The sequence below is a fragment of the Melampsora larici-populina genome (genome assembly GCF_000204055.1).
Source record: "Melampsora larici-populina 98AG31 unplaced genomic scaffold MELLAscaffold_1, whole genome shotgun sequence".
Classification (NCBI taxonomy): Eukaryota; Fungi; Basidiomycota; class Pucciniomycetes; order Pucciniales; family Melampsoraceae; genus Melampsora; species Melampsora laricis-populina.
In genome coordinates, this window is record NW_006768765.1 from 628,348 (window position 1) to 648,864 (window position 20,517).

Below are 20,517 nucleotides of genomic sequence, written 5' to 3' on the forward strand. Positions count from 1 at the left end.
AAATGATTGCGGATGCTCTTAAGTTAGTCTCGCAAGGTCTCGCAGGAGTCCACTGTGCTATTGTACATAACAAATTCACTCCCCCTCGTGAGGCTTCGGGGAGAGACTTGGCTTAACAAAGCCCTCTCCGCGCGGCCGCGACCACGCAGAGGGCCTTATGAGTAAGTGATTGTTCAGGGCTTTGTGAAGATGAGACTTCGTGGAATTTTTGGGTGGGACCTGGTGCTACCTGGTGGGATTCTGTTGAGTTTACCTGAACACCGGTTTCCGCCGATATGCCCAGCCCGGGTCAGACAGCGGCTTTTGGCCGCAGCTCTTCCGGAGGCCTCAAAGTCTAAAGCTGTCTAAAGAGCCTCAGTCTTGGCACCTTCCATTCCTGATGGAAGCTGAAGGACGTCTTTGACAGATGTCATGAAGTAGCGATAGACTTCAGTACAATTGATTGCGGGCTGACTTGCTCTCTCTTGCTCATTACTACTTGCTTAAAGTCGAGTAGAGTCAAGTTCATGTGAACGGCTGGAGCTCGTCGATATCTCACAACGATTGATGAAGTTGATGCGTTCGTAGTTTTGCGAGATGCACATCCTTTGGTCACTCATTTTAACCCATCGGACTTCTTTTCCATTCGTATCATAATTTATAATACAACCACGCGCACTCAAACTTCAAGGGGAAAGGCTATATATCCCGATGAGTATCGAGCCAACGGCTACTTCTCCGGCATGGGAGGTCGTATACGAACTGGCACGCAAGCAGATATATCCACACCCATCCTCTCTCCAGCGCTCAGTTTTTAAGGCATCGACCGTGTTGTGCCCCCTGATAGGGCTATTATACGTAATAAGCGGTGTAAAACGGCTCTGTGATAGAGATACTCGATGGCTTGTCAGGATAGACCGCGGCGGATACATGTATCTAAACGGACATTTGGTCATCCCAATTTGGGGGTGTATTTTCACGGCTGGTCAGCTTTGAGGTCAATTCTGATGTGACTACGATGTAACAATTCCGATTTCCACATTTTTCCCACTTCTAGTCAATCTCGCAGTCCTCGTATGCATGCAGATGGATTTCTCATCTTTTCTTAAGTGGCATACCATGGTCCTGCAGCATTGCACGCATCCTCTTTTGCTCTGTTTTGGTGAGTCTTGCAGCATTTGTTGAATTGACAAACAACACTTTGGACAGTGTCAAAGTGTATTAGTGATGACCAGTTACTGATTGAGCATTATTTGTTCGGCAAGGTTGGTCAAGAAGTAAGGGTTTTGGTCTTGATAGTCCTCATCACAATCTAATGTTTGGCTTTCTCGCGCGGCAAAAGCCTGGTCCTTCTCCTACGCGGCGCCCCCAGCAGCTTTTCAATTGGATCCCCAGCGGCAACCCACGTCTACAAATTATAACTATCGCAGATCGTTGGGACCGAAACTCTTCAATGTCGGTAATATTGCGATGTACATCATCCCGCTTGTCTACATCTTACCTTTCACGATAATCAACGCCAAGAACGTTCATGAGATCCATCGTGTCTGGGCGGTGTGTGTTCGGAAACATGAAATCTTAACATCATTACACAGCTTACCCGGATCGGAAAACTCTTCTGAACTGACAAATCTTACAAATCTTCTTCAATCCGATATGATTCGGCGACTAGGGACCCTTCAAGCCCTCGGCGAGGGCATTTTGCTTAATTCGCGGTATATCTGTTTCGGCTTGATGATTTTTCAAGTAATATTATTATGCGCCTTTTCTTCAGCGACCTGGCGGATCATGGACGCACTTTGGTCACAAGTCAGAACGCTTCGAGAATGCGCCTCACGTAGACGCTTATTGTCAGCTGCAATCAACCAAAACGTTCGCCAGGAAACCCCTACACTCGAAGAATTGACTGACCAAATACATCTCTGTCACCGAGGGTCGGTGTGGAACGCCGAAGTGACTGACTCGTTATGGCAATCCAGTCTGTTTGAAGACCGCCGAGAAGATTGGGAAAAAATCGATGAGCTGATACTGAAACAAAAACATGCTTCCCTACGACGGTATGCTTCTAACGCTCTATGTCAGGCAACCTTGATCATCGTGACTGTATCGGCGTACCTGTCACTCACCATGATTACGGGCAAGTTCGGTTCACTTTCACACAAGCACCACAAATGTGTAATAATCTGAGATCATTTTGCCTCATACCCAACACTGTGTTTAGTCACCAATGCTCTCGATGTCCCTCGTCGTACTCGACTCTTGGATTTTCAAGTGATCGTGGTCGTATGGCAAAACGTCATCTGGAATTGCGGATTGGGTATCTCTTTGGGTGTGGTTAGTAGTTTTGTGCATACTCTTGTTGCACCTTATGTGTAAAAATTCACTCCCCCTATGTCTGATGGTGGTCTCTCGTGATCGACGCAACTGTGACTTACCAGATATCATGCATCATGGTCTTTTCGCCTACACCAGCCCCGATACAAGAGGAGCACGCTCTCAAATCTCTTTATGACGAGGATTCCTGATTTTTTTTTCAAAGCTACCGGGGGGCTCAGTCGCTCCATACCCATTCACGACTAGTCTTGTTTTTGTCTGATCCATTTTCTTGTAGTCTCTTCTTGATGTGGATCATAGAGCGGCCGTTTAAACTACTCCATTGAGACTACCATCTGGCAGAATGCGCACGGCTTTGAACTGTCATATCAGGAAGCTTCAGGAGGTCACTATAGGAAAATCCCGCTTTCATTATCATAGGCCTTGACTATTTTCTTTTTTACCCTCTATGGCCAATAAATTGTGTTTTACAAAGCTTTTGTCTGGTTTTTGATGCAAGGGTTTTGATCTTTGAATAGGGTTCCATCTCTAGACTATGACTTGTCCAGTTCTCATAATTTTTCTAGCCTTTCTTATTCAAGCAATCTCAGTGTAGGTCTTTGCCTTTGTAAGGCTCCGACCTGGTGTGTGGGGGGGCCGCAGGCCGCGGACTGCTCGTCTGAGAAAGGTTTTCGTGGGCGGGGGCGGGTGGGTGGCCCATGATAACTTTCTTACCTCGTTTCTTTTGTTTGTTTTATTACCTTGTTTTTATCTCACTTTTGTCTGAATATCTGAGATCATCATCCTTATTTTGCCCTTTGTTTCATTGTTACTATTCTTTCCTATTAGCTTGTCTCTCTCTGTTTCTTTTGCTGTGACTCTTTGTAGGGTGGGTGACACGGTTCTTTGAAAAAGGAAATATATTCTATATTTCTGCTAGAAGCTTAAATCTTAGATTTATAGATTGGAGACTGAGGTGTATGAGTGTTCTGAGGCGTACAGACTTGTGAAGATGAAAAATTTTCACAGTTTGTATCGCCCGTGCATCGTCAGGCCGGGTATTGTCCCGGCCCTGTCTCCTTTGACTCATACACCGCGTCATCTGTCCCAATGGAACTCACCGATGACGTCGTGCCTTTGGTCACCAGTGGGAATGGGTCTGGCTCTGGGCTGATCAGCAGCTGGGTTACGCTTGACTGCCGAGAGGCAAATTGTCTTATTAGCGTGCAAAAAGGAGAAAAACGTGCATAAGACTGAAAGAGAAGAAGATAACAGAAAAAACTGGTCCGAGGACCTGACAGGCTAGAGAAACGAAGAAAGTTCTGCGGGCGGAACATTTTTAGCTAAGGTTTGACAAGTTTTTATGAGCCTTTTGATGAGAAAAGTGAAAAATATAAGAGAGTTAAAGAAGAGACGGAGAACAATAGTTGAAAAAATTGCACAACACATTTTTGTAGTCCTGTGGACTGTTCTGTGAAGAGATAGAGACCAGGTTGCATGGTTGAGTTATAGCATAGTTTGGGCGGGTGGGAGGTTGACAAAAAAATTGAGGAATTTTTGTTTGAGCTAATAACGATGCAAAAGGCTTATAGTAGGACAAAAGCTAACGGAAAGTAGGAAAATTTTTAATAAGAAATTTTTCAAATGTGGGACAAAGAGTTCCTCACACCGTGATGGGTATTTAGGGAAATGATGTTTTGCAGAACTTGCATCCTAATGTCCATCCTCTGAAGGCACGTGAGATGGAAGTATCTCCGCCAGAGAGGATGGGACGTTATGGTTCCACCCCGTGAGCTTTCACTACCCGGTCGCCTTTCAACCCATTCCCGTTGGTCAATACTCGTACCGACTCCCATCAATCTCATAAGTCGTACTTTCGTTTCAATGTAATACATCAATGCACCAAGATCATACGTAGTAGTTTCTCTTTGTGTGTAAGACATTTTCAACTTGAATATCCTGAGTTTGTCCCACTCTAATATCCTCTCAGATTTTTTCAAAAGCACAACAAGTGAACAACAAAGCCAAATAATTTAGAACTTACTTCAGATTGAAAATGGGCTCTTGACTATGTGAATGTCACTTCACTCAAGCTACAAAGTCAGTTTCAAGACATTGTGTACTTCTATGAATTTTATGTGCATCTATATCATCATCTGGATTGAAAAAACATCTGTTGTGAGAGATCTTTATCACTATATCAGAAGTATATTTGTTTGGTGGTGCACTTTTAATGGTATGGGTCAAGACTTGAATTTCAAACACTTGACCACAACCGGTCTGTCCATCATATGGTGTTATGCTACAAGAATTCATCAAGTGCAATCATACATAACACCCTAGCCATCTTTATTGTGCATTCTTTTAAATTTTAGGGCTCTCCACACATGAGATCTTGTGGAGGGACTGCATTGGATTTTAAAATTTCCAAAAAATATATCAGAAAGATATTACCTATGGACTTGGAAGACTGAGTCCATGTAAATTTGGAACAATTGCTGTGTTCACCTAAGCAATTTGTGGTGAGAAATTGCATCTAGGAAAGTGAGGAAAATAGTGGCTCTCAAAGTAACCCAGTTTTCAAAAAACCCACTTGTCCCAGTTGACTTTTTGGCTGTAAGCTATCACCAAATGTCAAGTTGATACACCAAGTTACTTCCAAAAATCAACTGGGTGTTGGAGTGTATGTTGTTATGTGCCCACGTAACTGTACCGGTACAACTTTATATAGGGGTTTTAGAGCATCCGCAATTGTTTGTGTTGAATTTGGTGTTAGTTAACCCAAAGTTAACAATCTTTAGCCGGGGTCAACTAATTTCAAGACAAATCCCACAGTCGTTGGTGTCAAAGCTGTATTAGCTAACACTTAACTCACTCTTCAAAGCCTGGTTCCACAGTGGCTGGCACTAGGCAAGAGCTAAGTCAATCAAATGATAATCGATTATCAATCACAGCATGATGTCAAGATACATCCAAATCAACTCAATCCTCAAAAATGTAGCCTTCAAGTCTTTAAGATATCCAGTTCATTTCAATTTTCCTTCCTACATAGGTATAATCTATTGAGTGCAATTACAATCCATCAAAAAAATAAATAAAATAAATAAAATAAAATTATTCCATCCTTGCTACTTGTTTATCATCCAAGAAAAGATAAACGAAATAGAACTATTTCATCATTCCTACTCAGTTATAATCTTATGAGAAAGATGAATAAAACAAAATCAATCCTTTTTTGCTACTTGTTTATAACCTAATGGGCTATTAAACGATGGTAAAAAAACAATCCAGGTTGATTGAGAGGTTGGCCGAGAGGTTGATTGAGTGGCTGATTGTGTGGTTGATTGTGTGGTCAAGGTTGAGTTGGTGGTTGATTGATCTGAAACTTTGAAGTTGGTGAGTGGGTAGAGGGCAATGGAAGAAGGATGAAGTGCGGTGGTGTGTTCTTGAGGGCACCGAGTTAGCTAATGCGCCGGTAGGCTGGGATAACTTTGTCCCAGCCTACCAATTTTTTGTCGCAAAGATAACTAACAATTGGTTAAAATTTGACCATTGTAGAAATTTCAAAATTGGTGAGTTGAATAATTAGCTATTCCCGCGACTTAACCCGACAATTGTGAATGCTCTTAGTCTGCTATGTTGATACTAGGAGCCATACCTGCCTCCCCACATGATTGGCATACAGCGTCTACAGCTCAATGGTCAGAGCACTCATCTGGATTAAGAGGTTTGTGGGTTTGACTCCTACTAGACACATCATTTTATTGTTCCACTTTGAGAGCCACTATTGCATTCTGTGAACTGAGTAAAATTTTATTTTTCATTTACAGCCGTTGTAAGATCTATTGGTAGATTTTTCAATTGTTGTGTTGTTGCCGGATTTAACGCAAAGGTCAAAAACTCGAAAAAACCCTTCTGAGATTGATAACTCTACTGCCATTGGTCCAATCTAGCACAAAAACAATTGAGTTAGTCTGAGAGTGTCATGATTTCGAGGTTTTTGACTTCAGAAGTTAAATCTGGCGACAACAAAACTTTTCAAAAATCTGCTGATAGATCTTACAACGGCTGTACAAGAATTCTGTGATCATAACATTTAATCCCAAAGCCACTTTGTTTACAAAACTCAACAAAATCCACCATTAGTGTGATTTTCAAGTTTTGTTAATGGTCAGAAACCCTTTCACTGAAAATCAATCTGCATTCACCATCATCATTGCTAATCCCAATTCTGTGTATCTCCATCTCCCAAACCACAGACATGAGCTTTCATGTCATTTCATTGAAGCTAAAAGTTCATCTCACCACCATCACGGGGATAACTAGCACATTCTCACACCTGTAGCACCGAGATGGCCCCGCTTATACCCGAAGATAACGTTGTGCATTATCAACGGCTTGGAGCCGAAAAACCGCCTGCAGATGAGGACAGATTTGTCAGAGTCATCTGAAGAAATTTTTCGAAATTATAAGACATTTCTTCCAGAATTTCTTCATGTTTAATCTTCACTTCATGTGTCATCAGGCATGTACTGAACACCCAAAAAAGGGATTCTCAGATTATCACCACCTCCAATGCCTTAAAATGGTTGTATCAGTGTAAAAATCTCAAGATCAGGCAAAGTCAGGCTCATCTGACCAAATCTGACCAAATCTGACATCAGATTCAGTGTGCGTGTTGTAGCCAGACTCATCTGCTACAGTCATGGCTATCAACACAGCTATGACTGAAGCAGATCAATCTGGCTACAGCATACAGATTCATCTGTCATCAACAGTACAATCAACCCAGATGAGATTCAAAACTTGGCGCTCGTCATGGCCATCCACATACATATAACTGCAGCAGATGAATCTGATGAAAGCATACAGATTCATCTGCCATGAACAACAACATCAATTCAGATGAGACTCGAAATGTATTACTTGAAATTAAAATATACATTATACTGCACATCACAATCAGGGGCAAAATCATCTGTGCTCATCTGACAACTCATAACTTATGAATACGTATGTAGGTTGGATGAAGTAGTACACATGAGGGGGAAAATCATCTGTCCTGATCTGCATACATGAGTACAAACGAGGGGAAACTCATCTGTCCTGATCTGCACAAATGGCCTTCGGATCAAGCTTGCGTATGTACCGACAATTTTGAGGGGGGTTCTCATCTGACCTTGTCTGTCTACCTGAGATGCTCAATTCTCACTGGATCACCCATCACACTGAGCCACCCTCACATTGCTTTTGATCTCGCTGTCTCACATTTTCACAAACAATCAATCAAACACTATGAATTATCATTCATCATATGTATACCCAATGACCTCCCAGAGAATAAAGAAGATAAAAAATCAAAATGAAATGAAATCATCTTATAATTCGATGTACCATTTCCTTCCACCTCGTCTCTAAGGCTTGATCCTCAGCAACATTTGCTCCACAATAGACCCGGGTGCGATGTAATAAGGACAACATGTGGGAGTCCCATGTGGATATTAGTCTTGCGTGTTCAAGGTAGACACCGTGGTATAAAGATATCAAGACGTTAGTACAATCATCCCACGCTGTCTTTGTCATACGCGCAGATCTGCTTCCGGAGACCAAGTCAATTGGCAGAACTGCTGCCCGTGGGTCCCACCCTAACCAAATGAATTATCAGACATTAGTTGGTCAAGGATGCAAAGAATAGAAAGATTGTGTATTAAAAAGCACCTACTTGAGCTGGAAAGCGTCCGAACATCTTGTATTTTTGCATCCGTTGTTAAAGACCATATCAGCATTTGTCTTACTTCGCGTGAGATCCTTCGCAGCTCCTCTTCAGAGCGACAGTACATTAGATAAGCCTGAATACCCTGCTGGGTGTCAGCATCCGTAGCCCAAGGTTCGTTAGGATGTGTGAGATGCCCAAAGTTCCAAAAGGCATCATCTATGATCTAGTGCCAGAGCTTTGGCTTCGTCAAGAGTGTAATTAAGCAACGGAGTGTTGTCCGGATGGGAGGTGTTATACTCTGTCACCAGATCGTGGAATGTTTTCCATTTAGTTCGGAATAGCTTCTGCTTGGTATTCATCATACCCTTCATCCGATCCTGCATTGAGGTACCTGTTACAACCGACACACCAATTATATATTGCTAATCCCCTTGGAGTTTTGAGCGTAGTTTACAAACCTGTTGCCCATTTTTTTGACAATTTGATGATGCCAACCTTGGCCTCGTAGAGGTTTGACTTTGCCACTTTAACCTGTATCAGCAAACGTCGGGTTGGGTCTGGAATATAAATCGGTAGTCAGCATCTAAAAATGAACTAATGCAACATAAATATTTCACCTGAGGCATCTGGCATGTTTATGAACAGGTCACTTCCAAGTTCCAATAATACTCGCTCCACTTCCTCTTCCAGGAAGATGATGTGTCCGGGCAAGCTTGCAAGAGTCCTATTTTCGGCGGCAGTTCTTTGTCGACGCCTGCGTAGGTAATCCCTCTTTTCTCTGTAGATATATAGCACATTCATTATCACCGCTTTGCATTAAAATCACAAGCTTGAGATAGTGAAAGTTTTTACTTTGCCTCTCGAAGGTCTTCTTCATGTTCAACCAACTCCTCGATTTGAGATTCCAATTGCTGTGTATTTGTGTCGCCGATGACCTCTGCCTGGACTCGTTTTTGACAAGACCACTGTGTTGCAAAATAGTTGTTTGTAAAACCGCGCTTGAGTTCAAGCGCTCTGAGAATACGGCGCTTGTCGGCCAATGTTTTCTCAGCTGTTTCCAACTTTTGTAGGCACGAGTGAGCTAAGATTGATACCATAGATAAGTCAGAGGCGTGAAGACATACAGTATGATCAGTGACTTACCAGAATGGGTCCGCAAGATACCATTCTCATGTTCCGCTTTGAGATCCAGCGCATCTATTCGATGCTGCTTGGTGGAATATCGCAGAGAACCTACTAGCTTGCAAAGCTTACACCAACACCGCTCACAACCTTCGCCATCCGACAAGCCCCATCCGTCGTTTATTCTTGGGTTGTAATCTAATTGGCAACTCCAACTGTGTACGTACACGTGGAACACGCTTGTACCAAATTTAAACCGACCTTTTGATCTTTCCTCTGCGAATAGGTTGTTCTATGTTCAAATGAAGTGTTAGTGGTTCAAACTATGATAGATGAAATTCAATACAAGTGAAGATTCTCAACTCGGACCAGACCTTTCTCAATATTACATCCGATGTCATAAAGGAAGGCAACCCTTGATTCTGTCTCATCCAACTAGTTGAGTACCCAGTCAATGAGAGCGTGAGCGAAATACGACCTACAAGGTCAAGTAGTAAGCCCTTTTTCATGTGATACGACAGCAAGTAGTGATGAGACCTTACTTCTCACCACTCTGAACTATGTTGACAAAAGCCAACGCGTGGTCGTGGCGGCACACCATCGCCAAAAGGCCTGTATCATCACAGGCACGCCACGTAGAGGCACTGCGTGAGTCATTTGCAGCGGTATGCATCTGTGTGCAAGGGTCCTGAGAAAGGGAATCAAGCATATCAGCGTAAATCATGATAATGATGACGTTAATGTTAACTCACTGGTGGATCATTTGAAGAAGAGTGTACACCACTATCCCACTTATTGACCTCATTTGGATGCAGGAAGAGGTTTGGATATCGAATTGGAATCTCGCTGACCTCGACACTGGAGGATTTGTGTCTTCTTTGCTGGAAGTTCCCGTCAATACAATTAACGTAGTCTGGTTCTGTTTCCTCTTTAGAATATTCATTACCTCCAAAACACCGCGGGCAATTCGCGCCCAGCTTGTCTTTTTTCAAAAGACGCATAGCGCGGAACAGAAGGTCTTTCTCCAACTGATTCAAGCGCCTGTAGGCATCAACTGCGCACGAAAGAGTCCGTCCCCATCTGGTAGGCTGGAGATGACTTGTTCAGTCAGTTTCTGAACAGGAATACCAAATGAATAATGTATACAACGTACCTTGTAAGTGACGTCCTCTTTGAACTCGCGTGCTGGCCGATGAAACTCATCAAACGCCTGTGCGAATGGATGGGTACGAGCACAGCAAAACTTCCATATCACATCATGGAGACGAAGGAACCGTAATGAGAACGCAATCTCTGGTAGAACAGGAGATCCCCCAACATAACCCATCAGGATTAGCCGAACCTGGTCTGGTTGGCACGAGCAAAACTCCACCGGTTGAACTGTGTGCGCTGTCATGAAACAAACACCAGTTAGAATACATTTCATATATGATGTGTATTAATGTGATTAAATTACTCAAGATATCAATCATAGCCAGGTGTCGAATCCGTTTCTTTGCCACGGAACATCGACAAGGAGGTTTTCTGTCCAAATTCCAATCCACCCGACTCCAATTCAAAGTGACTTTTTTGCACAGCATGAAGACTTTGAACATAGGTTCAATAACCTCCTGCCACTGTCGCTCCTCTCGTATTCGACACTTTTGGTTTGTATCACCAAATGTGGCCGTGACTACAACCCCTCCTGTAGACGCAATTGACTGCTGAGACTCGACCGATTTGGTATCGGAGTCCGAAATCTCGGAAGTAGGTTCAGAAGGAGGTTCATCATCTTCATCATTGTTGACATAATCTTGATATCCAAAGTTAAATTCGTTGCCTTGATCCAATAGATCCAAATTATTGAGGTCGCTAGTTGACGGCGTAGGAGCTTCCGTTTGGATCAATGCTTGGCTAAGTCTGTTGCATTTTTTATTACACCAGTCCTCCTCGATTTTGTCCCAATTTGATAGCATCTGAGATGACTGACTTGAGTTATACCTTGCCTTCTTCAAACCATTTGCTGGAGGCAAAGGATCATTTGGTCCGCGAGGTGCCATCTCGATTTGCGTGCAAGATTAACTCGATTGGTACAGAAGTTTTTAAGAGGAAGGGGAATCTAAATTAAAGAAGGTGATGTAATCTATTAACAAACAACTAGCAATCGGTTGGTGTTGAAATGGCTCGTAGTATGGGCAGGGAATCTCCCCAAAGGGCTTCCATGTCGGAATCAATCCTCCAAGAGACCCCTTTGGGAAATGTAATGGGGTCTAATCTATTCAATTAACCGTTTTGAATGAGATGACCGTTTTGAAAGGTGTCATGCCAAGCTAATGTGAGAGGTAGCCGCACATCATGGTAGACGGACATCATCACAATGATGTCCGTTCTCATATCTCATTTCAATACGATTGTGCAAAAGTTGTTTTGATGGCTCAAGACGAATAGGCAACAAATGCTTTCATCCAACTCACAGAAAGCAAGTGTAGGAGAAACAACATTCTTCTAAGATGTGTAATAATGATATTTAACTTCGTACCAAAACTTCGAAAAGTCCAATCACGACATGAAGATGAGGTGCTATCCAATTCATGCCTTATCAAAGTGGGCATGAAATTGCAAGTACTACCTCCTGCGAGAAAAACTAACCTTTGTTGCTGTTTTTAAGGGAGTTTTCTGAGAGTTCGAGCCGACATTGAGCGATCCTAAAAAACCAAAAAGTGAGCTCAAGCAGTGCAGATGCAGAGCAATCATAATTCTGACTCAACAAAGTGGCCTTATTTTTTGATTTTACATCCCCCACGCGGAAAACTAAGCATCAGAGTGGTTATATCTGGGTACTTCATCAAAGTTTGACCTTATAATGTGATCAAGATTCATGATAAACATGATATAAAGTGATATATGAAGTTGAAGATGAAGAGTTTGGAATAAACATGGATAATGAAAGTAATTCACCTTGGTGTCAAGCATCTTTTTCATTATCAGCATTTATACAAAACTCATCATCTTCAAACTGTTTGAGTGGTTTTTGTTCTTGAAGGATGAGTAAAGATAACTTTTTTGAGCTCATCTTTGGACATATGAGAATGAAGGTGAGGAGTGATGGAGAAAAGTGATTATTGAGAAATGTGCAGGATGCATGGAATCTCATTTTTCATTATAAAAGTTTCTTCATAAATGGTGATCTTCTCATTGGTTGGGCTACATTTGTGTTGATTATCTTGCACAAAAACACGGGATGCATTGTTTGACAAATCTTGCATTACTGATTTTTCAAAAATTTGGCCACAAATTAAGGACAAACATCACACTAACAAGTTTAAGATGTGGATTTATCCAGAAAGTTTTATAATGAAATATGTGCAATTATGCATGCTGAACAATTTTCAATAATCAAGTTTCACCAATACTCCACATCTTCATTCTCATATTTCCAAATATGAGCTCAAAAAAGTCTTCCTTACTCACCCTTCAAGAACAAAAACCACTATAGCAGATTGAAGATGAAGAGTTTTGTATAAATACTGATAATGAAAAAGATGCTTGACAACAAGGTGATCCATCTTTATTATCCATGTTTATTCCAAACTCTTCATCTTCATCCCTTTATGCCGAGATTATGCATCAAATTGGTACAAATTGCCCCACTCAAGCATACAAAGCAGTCAAATACTTTGAAGATGAAGAGTTTTGGGACATTGTTATTAATGAAAAGTGTTTATATATGCAAGCTGAAACTGTTAACTATCAACATATATTTCTAAAACTTCATCTGCACCCTCAAATTGCAAACTTATGCCTCAAATTGGTATGAATTTCACCACTCAAGCATAATACCCACTCAAACAGTTTGAAGATGATGAGTTTTGTATAAATGCTGATAATGAAAAAGATGCTTGACACCAAGGTGAATTACCTTCATTATCCATGTTTATTCCAAACTCTTCATCTTCAACTTCATATATCACTTTACATCATGTTTATCATGAATCTTGATCACACTATATGGTCAAACTTTGATGAAGTACCCAGATAGAACCACTCTGATGCTTAGTTTTCAGCGTGGGGGATGTAAAATCAAAAAATAAGGCCACTTTGTTAAGTCAGAATTATGATTGCTCTGCATCTGCACTGCTTGAGCTCACTTTTTGATTTTTTAGGATCTCTCAATCTCGCCTCAAACTCTCAGAAAATTCCCTTAAATACAGCAACAAAGGTTAGTTTTTCTCACAGGAGGTAGTACTTGCAATTTCATGCCCACTTTGATAAGGCATGAATTGGATAGCACCTCATCTTCATGTCGTGATTGGACTTTTCGAAGTTTTGGTACCTACCTGCTGAAAGTTGAAAGTGGAGTGTACATACGTATAGAAATGTTTAATTTAATTGTATTTACATACATAAACCAATATGTAAATAGTAGATTGTTAACATGTATAAGTACATGACTCCAACATGGATAGTAAACTTGATATCATCTCAACTTACCTCAATATCATCACTACTTGAGTCATCTATGCAAACGTACCAAAAGCAAGTCAAACAATTACAGTCAGCTTCATATTCGGACTGATAATAGAGTACTTATCCCAATCATCTTAACATACCAGAATCTTACAATTCAAAAGATTTCCCTATCATATCAAAACAACTTATTCCTTTTTTATTCTTCGCTTACTAGTCTATCGTATTGTGGAACAGCTTTCCTTTCAACAGCTCTCCCTATCATATCGAATCAACTTATTCCTTTTTTATTCTTCCATTACTAGTTTATCGTATTTTGGAACATTTTTCATTTTAAAGTCAAATAATCAATCGATTGCTCCCAAATTTTTTTCAACACTCACCAAGAAGTTATTCAGCCAAATAGTGTCCTGAAATACCTGATTCTTCTATGGTACTCACCAATTCCTATCAAAATTGACTATCAGATTGATTCGAATCATTGCTTCCAAAGTAGAAGTTAGCTTACTAGAATCTTATTTCGCTAGACATCCCTTCTAGTCAAAGACCTTTTCTTCTTACATCACTGAAAATTCCCGCTTCTGCCAAATCTCATCTCATCATCCAGTCAAATATCACTTTTAACGTACTACTCTCGGTCAAAACCTTCAAGTCTGATTCATCCCTGATTCATCCAATTGAAAATTACTTATAACGTACTAGTCCTATTTCGTTCAAAATCTTCAAGTTTTATTTCGGTTAAAATCTTTCAAGTCAAATCACAGTCCTTTTCAACACAAACCCTTTTCCAATATAATTATCGACTCATATCCAAACTTCCGTGATGCCTCCTCGCACTCGAAACAAACGAGCTTCAGCCGCTTCCAAGTCCTCTAATCAACCCAACCAACCGGAAGATTCGGCTCAAGGGACTAATGAATCAAACAATTCAACTCGAGCTACTTTGTCCAAGAGAGCTCCTCAAGGTCCGCGCTCCACTAAACCACCTAAACGAGTTCGTAACAACACCAACACCAACCTTAACGAACCATCTACCAACGATACGTCTGTCGGTGCTGAAGACCTGGACAATGAGTCTGAAATCACTCCAACACTTGACAATTATAAGACCTTGATAGATTCATGGCCTCCTGGCCGTATTCGTGAACATCTCGAAGAACATAAGTCCTCGACTCGAAATCGCCTGTCGTCTGAAATTTCAGATTGTGTCAAACTGGTCTACAATCAATTCAAGCAAGAGCTTCTTATGCTCGCTATGATTGCGAAAGTGAGTGAAACCACCATCAAGTCGTATATGTAAGTCTTTTTATGTATGTATTATGAATCATTTGTTTGTAATAACATTACTTACTCTTTTGCATGATGCTTATCAGACCCGAGATGTCGGCAACAAGAGCCATCAGCCGCTATACAATCTTCCTTGAGTACTGTGTGGATTGCTTGACCGAACCAAGTCAGTGGGGGTTTTTGAATTTGAAATCTTCATTTTGATTGATTGGCTGACCTGAAACTCTTTAATTGAAATTTTTAGTGCCGCTGAGAGGTCAAGATGAAAGTGGAGATATACTGGGTGACCGTAATCGGAAGACCGGGGCAAAATGGCGAGCGCTTTCAGATGATGAGAAAGCGGTCTTTGAACCCATCAACTTTTACGCATTGGCTGGCGTGCCTAACCCTTTGCTGGATCCCGAATGTGAAGAAGAGGCAGTGGATGTTGAACAAGAAGAGCTCGAGCATCACGGTGACTCGTTTATCCCGGTTCCGAAGGTTCACAAGCTTAGTGTTGAAGACGATGCCCTTTACCGGCCTATATATGAACGGTTGGTTGATCTTGTAAAAGTTGAAAACAAATCAGGCAAGCCTCCAACAGGACCTTCACCAACTCAGATCCAGCGCAAATCGAAGTCGGCTTTTGAGAAGATTGCTCATCAGGTAAGTCACATCTATTGACTTCGATTCATCCATTTCATTCACATAATACTAACTTCTCCTGTATGAACTAGCTCTCTTGTGAAGCTAATCGTTTAGATTTTGCCTACTACCTAGTGGCCACGAGCACAGTGACCCCAAACAAGTCCTCCGAGCTGGGATGGCTCAAGCAGCACACGACTCACCCGCAAATAGCAAGTTGGGCCAACAAAACCTGTCGCTTTGCAACCGTCTTCGCAACTTACTCGCAAGGGGTTTCAATGGCAAAGGCCATAGCCACAGTTAACAACAAACCAAAACGACAACGTCCTGATAAACAACAGCCTAGCGATAAAATTAAGGTTGATTTAGGACGTCTCTTGGCAGCTCTGACATGTGAGTTTCTTCCCTTGAAAGACCAATCGTATCATCTTTCTTTTATCTATTGTTAAAATCGAATGCTCTGCTTGTCTTTGTTCTCAGACAAAACCTTAGGATACAATCCCCCTCAATCTTTTCCGCAAACTGCCGATCCTGTAGCCGAATTGAAAAGAAGGGCCTTACCAATCTCCATCGTTCTTACAGAAGGATCAAGACTGACCATTGAAAAGCTGGAAGTTGGTTTCAAGAAGATGCGATCGGCGACACGACTCGAGTGGGTTAATGATATTAAAGACGGCAACTTTTGCTTAACAAAATTGAAAGTTGGGTCCGATGAGGCAAATGGCGAGCCAGTGGCTTTAGATGCTACAGATATTGAAACAGCTTTGGCTACTTCCCCTCGCGCCATAGACAAGGTGATAGGCCCCATCAATAACAATACCGGTGATCAGCCTAACACAAATCAAGCATCAAAAAATGCTGAGAAGAAAAAAGATGGAGGTGATAGTGACACGACTTTAGATAGTGATAGTGAAGAGGAAGAAGATTGATTTTCTGACTTGATTATACAAGTTTTTGCTTAAGCTTACAAGGATTAAAAATGTAATGATCCAATTAAAATGATTCTTTTTTCTTTTTAGTGTTTTGTTGTAACCTCATCAAAGGATGCCAAGTTTCATATCTCAGAGAACTATCGATTTTACATATCTGGCGATACAATCGATTAAAACGTTGTTTTTTCCTTTCTCCTTTTTTCTTTCGAATGTTTGCTTTTTCTTTTTGGTGTTATTTTTAACCTCATCAAAGAAAGCCAAGTTTCTCACACATCTCATGTTGCACTAGAGCAAGCTATCAGATGTTACAAATCTGATGATACAAATAAAGATTTTGTTTCATGTTAATCATGTTAAGCAAGCTTTAACATGAGAAACCGAGTGCGAATTTTTTTGTCTTGTGAAGACCTACAGTATTTTGAGAAAATTATAAAGAATGAGTGCCAGATGAGTCTGCCCCCTAATCGCTGTGGAAAAGTTGACCAGATTAGGGCCAGATTGATTCTCCCCTTGTACAGATGAGATGTGATATTTGACTTGGTCATATGAATAATGAGGATGGAATCTGACTGATTGCAGCTATGTATCGGGTCAGATGTAGCCAGATGTGCTTTCCCTTCTCAGTGCGAAAATGATACATATTGACAGATGAAGCCAGATGAGATTTCCCTCCTGAGTGCGAAAATTATACATATGGACAGATGAAGCCAGATGAGATTTCCCTCCTGAGTGCGAAAATTATACATATGGACAGGTGAAGCCAGATGAGATTTCCCTCCTGAGTGCGAAAATTATACATATGGGCAGATGAAGCCAGATGTGTTTTCGCCTCTTTATATTGACATCATGAATTTTGAGAAGTTTTGTATCTCATCTGGGTTGATTGTACCGTTGATGACAGATGAATCTGTATGCTGTAGCCAGATTGATCTGCTTCAGTCATGGCTGTGTTGATAGCCATGACTGTAGCAGATGAGTCTGGCTAAAACACGCACACTCAATCTGAACTCAGATTGGGCAGATTTGGTCAGATGACCCTCATTCTGGCTGTTCATGAGATTTCTGGACTGTTACAAGCATCTAAAGGGGTTGGAGGTTAAAATGTCCTCTGATACCTTTTTTTGAGTGTTCATGACATACATGAACACTCATGAAATGAAGATTAAACATGAAGAAATTCTGGAAGAAATGTCTTATAATTTCGAAAAATTTCTTCAGATGACTCTGACAAATCTGTCCTCATCTGCAGGCGGTTTTTCGGCTTCAAGCCGTTGATAATGCACAACGTTATCTTCGGGTATAAGCGGGGCCATCTCGGTGCCACAGGTGCATTCTCAGTCTCTCAATGATCTTGGAATTACAAATTTCCAACTGTTATTCATTCATTCAAGTCAACCTCTCAAGCCGATTGATTTGTCACTTTTAAGCTCAAACCTGCTTGGTCATCTTGAGCAAGTTCAAGTCTTAGAATTATCAAATACAGTTCTGGAAAGTAAGAACAGTGATTGTGATTCACCTTACCCTTAGTGGAGTGTTCCAGGTTATTTATGTGTAGTGTGAACTTCATTACATCAACCAACTTGAGCTAATCACACATTCTGTCATTTGTTCCGTTGTACTTGATTCTTGATTTAGATGGGCTTCTGTCTTGATTGATGTTGGGTCGATCAGTAATAAACAATTTAGAATGGCTGGCGACACCTTATATAATCATATCTATCAAGTCAGTTTTCTTATGACCTTCCGTAGAGATTTACAACTAATCTCGACACATACACATTTTATTTTAGTACTGACAACTTTTGTTTGATAAATCTCATCAATTATAGACAAATTGAACAAGCTGGGAAGATTTTTGATAGCAATCGACAATATGGTTCTTGACCTGCATTATTAACAACATCAATCAAGTCATCTATGGAATCATACCATTGGTTCATTCTTGAGATTGGTTAGAGTGAGCAATCATAGCCTTGGAAAAGTACTACCAGTATTGGGTCACCATACCTCAGGCAAATCTTGAATGCTTCTATGATTCCGGTCCAAGTGGTAGGATGCAACTTGAAATTGCTCATGAAGTCGATAGTTTATAACAATAGTGCTTCTGTTTTTTAGTGTATACAGTGGTTTTACAAAGAGGTTCGACTATGGTAAGTGGCTTTTAATCGAGACCATGCAGCTCAAACTTCTTTGGCTGATTGAAAACCACAACTCCTGCATCCGTTTCATGAGATCTTTTACAGAGTATTGCGATAAACAACAAAAATATATATGGGTAATTTTTGAGCAATTTGATACATCACGCCGATCTGTTTTGTTTGCTCAATTTCAAGCATGGATCACAATTATTCGAATTTCAAGATGAATTCTCATTGAATTGACCTTGATTTGAATTAATCACCCTCGGTCCTCAACCCTGTTACCTGCGCTCCTAAACTTAACAAAGTCCCACGCTTGCGCATCCTCGCGAGGGACTTACGCCAAATGTGTACACTCCATAACCTCAGAGATTTGGGTTTGGCAGGGAGCTTGCTTCAAGTCCTTATAACTTTTTCCACACCGAGGATTTGGATATAGTCCAAAGAGAGGACTTGTGCGCTGATATCTTGCGCTGAGACTACAATTTTTCTTTCCCGAGGAAGTTAATCCATTCTTGCCAAAAATGTGCTTCAAATATCGGTCTTAGCCGCAAATTTGGACTCAAGAGAGAGGTTACATGTGTAATCTGTTAAGAGCCAATATTTGATGCACATTTCTCGGGGGAAAAAATATGTACCTTATGCGCCAGAGTCAGGCGCACAAGTTCTTCCTTTGGACCATATGCAAATCCTCGGTGTGGAATAAGCTATAAAGGTTTGAAGCAAGCTCCCTGCAAAAGCCAAATCTCTGAGCTTATGGAGCGTACACATTTGGCGTAAGTCCCTTGCTTGACGCCTTGCGAGGATGCGCAAGCGTGGGACTTTGTTAAGTTTACTGCGCTCCATGACTTGAACAATTTACTTCGACAGGTATGAACAATTCACAGCTTCCAATTGTCTTTGACCAATCAATTCAAGCACAAAATCCAGATCACATTGAGAAATCATGGTTTAGATCATTACTGTCGTTTTCGAAAAGCTTGTCCAAGTTTTCCCGCCAAATTGCTCGAGTTTTGCGGGAAAACTCGGACAAGCTTTTTGAGAACGACAGTACTTAGCCATCTCTGAAAATGATAGGACTCAATAGATCCGAAGCAATACTGTAGTCTAAGATTCAGAGAACTGATTTGATTTAATTCTCAGCGTCTATCTGACCTCAATCAAGTGGTTTGAAATGGACTTGACCTCTTCAACCTCCTTTGTAAGGAAAGGTTTTGATGCTATCAATTCAGATCTCCGCTCTTCTTGACATCACTCTGATGAAGCTCAAGTTGTTCACTTCAAATCGAATCAGGTCAACAACATCAATATCATGGATGGACCTTGGATCATATGGCTTGAATTGAATCAAGTTAACATTAACATCAATACTAAATAAATCAGATTTATATCATCATTTTAACCGGTTGAGAAAGAAAATAATTCACATTTTGATTGACCAATAAACAAAATCACCAAGTTGATCTCTTTTGTGCGTTACATTATGGAGATTTGGGATCATATGAATTTATCAATCTCGATCTTGATGAACTCATATCACTCAATTTGACCCAACTGTGTACAGTAGATTTCGAAAGGCTTGAAATCCAAGAAATCGAAAATCAAGACCTGGTCCATGCGCCTGGCAGTTAAGTTGTGACAGCTGTCAAACTTACCTGGCCAATCGAAGAAAATACATACAGAAAGATCCCATTTTATGACTACAAAGAGCCCCAGTCTGCCTGGATCTCAAAGCTGCTGTAGCTTGCTTGGTTGAGCAACTCACTGGTGTGTTGTGGGGTTTGCCTCTCTGACTGTTGACTACTCGAGTTCAATTCTTGCTTTTGCTACTGTCAGAACGTTTTTGAAGCAAGTTTTTCTTGTTTTTCTTTGCCTGTTGTCATGAAACAAAACAAAGAAAACAGCAACTTTTGTTGTTGCGTTACATTTTTTGTTCACATTTTTTTGTTAACTATCTTGA

The 20,517-nt window shown here is 40.9% G+C and overlaps 6 protein-coding genes across 6 annotated transcripts; 2 read left to right on the forward strand and 4 right to left on the reverse strand.

Moving 5' to 3' along the window:
* Positions 1-935: 935 nt before the first annotated feature.
* MELLADRAFT_70384 (uncharacterized protein) lies at positions 936-4,280 on the forward strand (the record flags this gene model as incomplete). Its single annotated transcript, XM_007403467.1, is given in 9 exon segments — positions 936-964; positions 1,037-1,141; positions 1,245-1,256; positions 1,322-1,451; positions 1,652-2,116; positions 2,201-2,313; positions 2,418-2,608; positions 2,627-2,839; positions 4,155-4,280. 4 exon segments carry the CDS (start codon positions 1,433-1,435, stop codon positions 2,502-2,504), a joined length of 684 nt encoding a protein of 227 aa, XP_007403529.1.
* A 3,450-nt stretch (positions 4,281-7,730) lies between these two features.
* MELLADRAFT_70386 (uncharacterized protein) lies at positions 7,731-8,668 on the reverse strand (the record flags this gene model as incomplete). Its single annotated transcript, XM_007404083.1, has 4 exons — positions 7,731-7,937; positions 8,015-8,399; positions 8,467-8,565; positions 8,626-8,668. Coding segments are annotated over 2 exons (324 nt in total), but the record flags the coding sequence as incomplete, so codon positions are not given.
* An 897-nt stretch (positions 8,669-9,565) lies between these two features.
* On the reverse strand, positions 9,566-10,380 carry MELLADRAFT_86753 (uncharacterized protein; the record flags this gene model as incomplete). The annotated part of the gene is made up of 5 exons (XM_007404082.1): positions 9,566-9,608; positions 9,673-9,818; positions 9,883-10,218; positions 10,284-10,328; positions 10,375-10,380. 5 exons carry the CDS (start codon positions 10,378-10,380, stop codon positions 9,566-9,568), a joined length of 576 nt encoding a protein of 191 aa, XP_007404144.1.
* Positions 10,381-10,443: 63 nt separating this feature from the next.
* Positions 10,444-11,214, reverse strand: MELLADRAFT_114798 (uncharacterized protein; the record flags this gene model as incomplete). Its single annotated transcript, XM_007404081.1, has 2 exons — positions 10,444-10,519; positions 10,587-11,214. Coding segments are annotated over 2 exons (657 nt in total), but the record flags the coding sequence as incomplete, so codon positions are not given.
* On the reverse strand, positions 11,212-11,482 carry MELLADRAFT_86754 (uncharacterized protein; the record flags this gene model as incomplete). The annotated part of the gene is made up of 2 exons (XM_007404080.1): positions 11,212-11,345; positions 11,398-11,482. 2 exons carry the CDS (start codon positions 11,480-11,482, stop codon positions 11,212-11,214), a joined length of 219 nt encoding a protein of 72 aa, XP_007404142.1.
* Positions 11,483-13,602: 2,120 nt separating this feature from the next.
* MELLADRAFT_114799 (uncharacterized protein) lies at positions 13,603-15,317 on the forward strand (the record flags this gene model as incomplete). The annotated part of the gene is made up of 3 exons (XM_007403468.1): positions 13,603-14,872; positions 14,950-15,029; positions 15,108-15,317. Coding segments are annotated over 3 exons (762 nt in total), but the record flags the coding sequence as incomplete, so codon positions are not given.
* Positions 15,318-20,517: the final 5,200 nt, after the last annotated feature.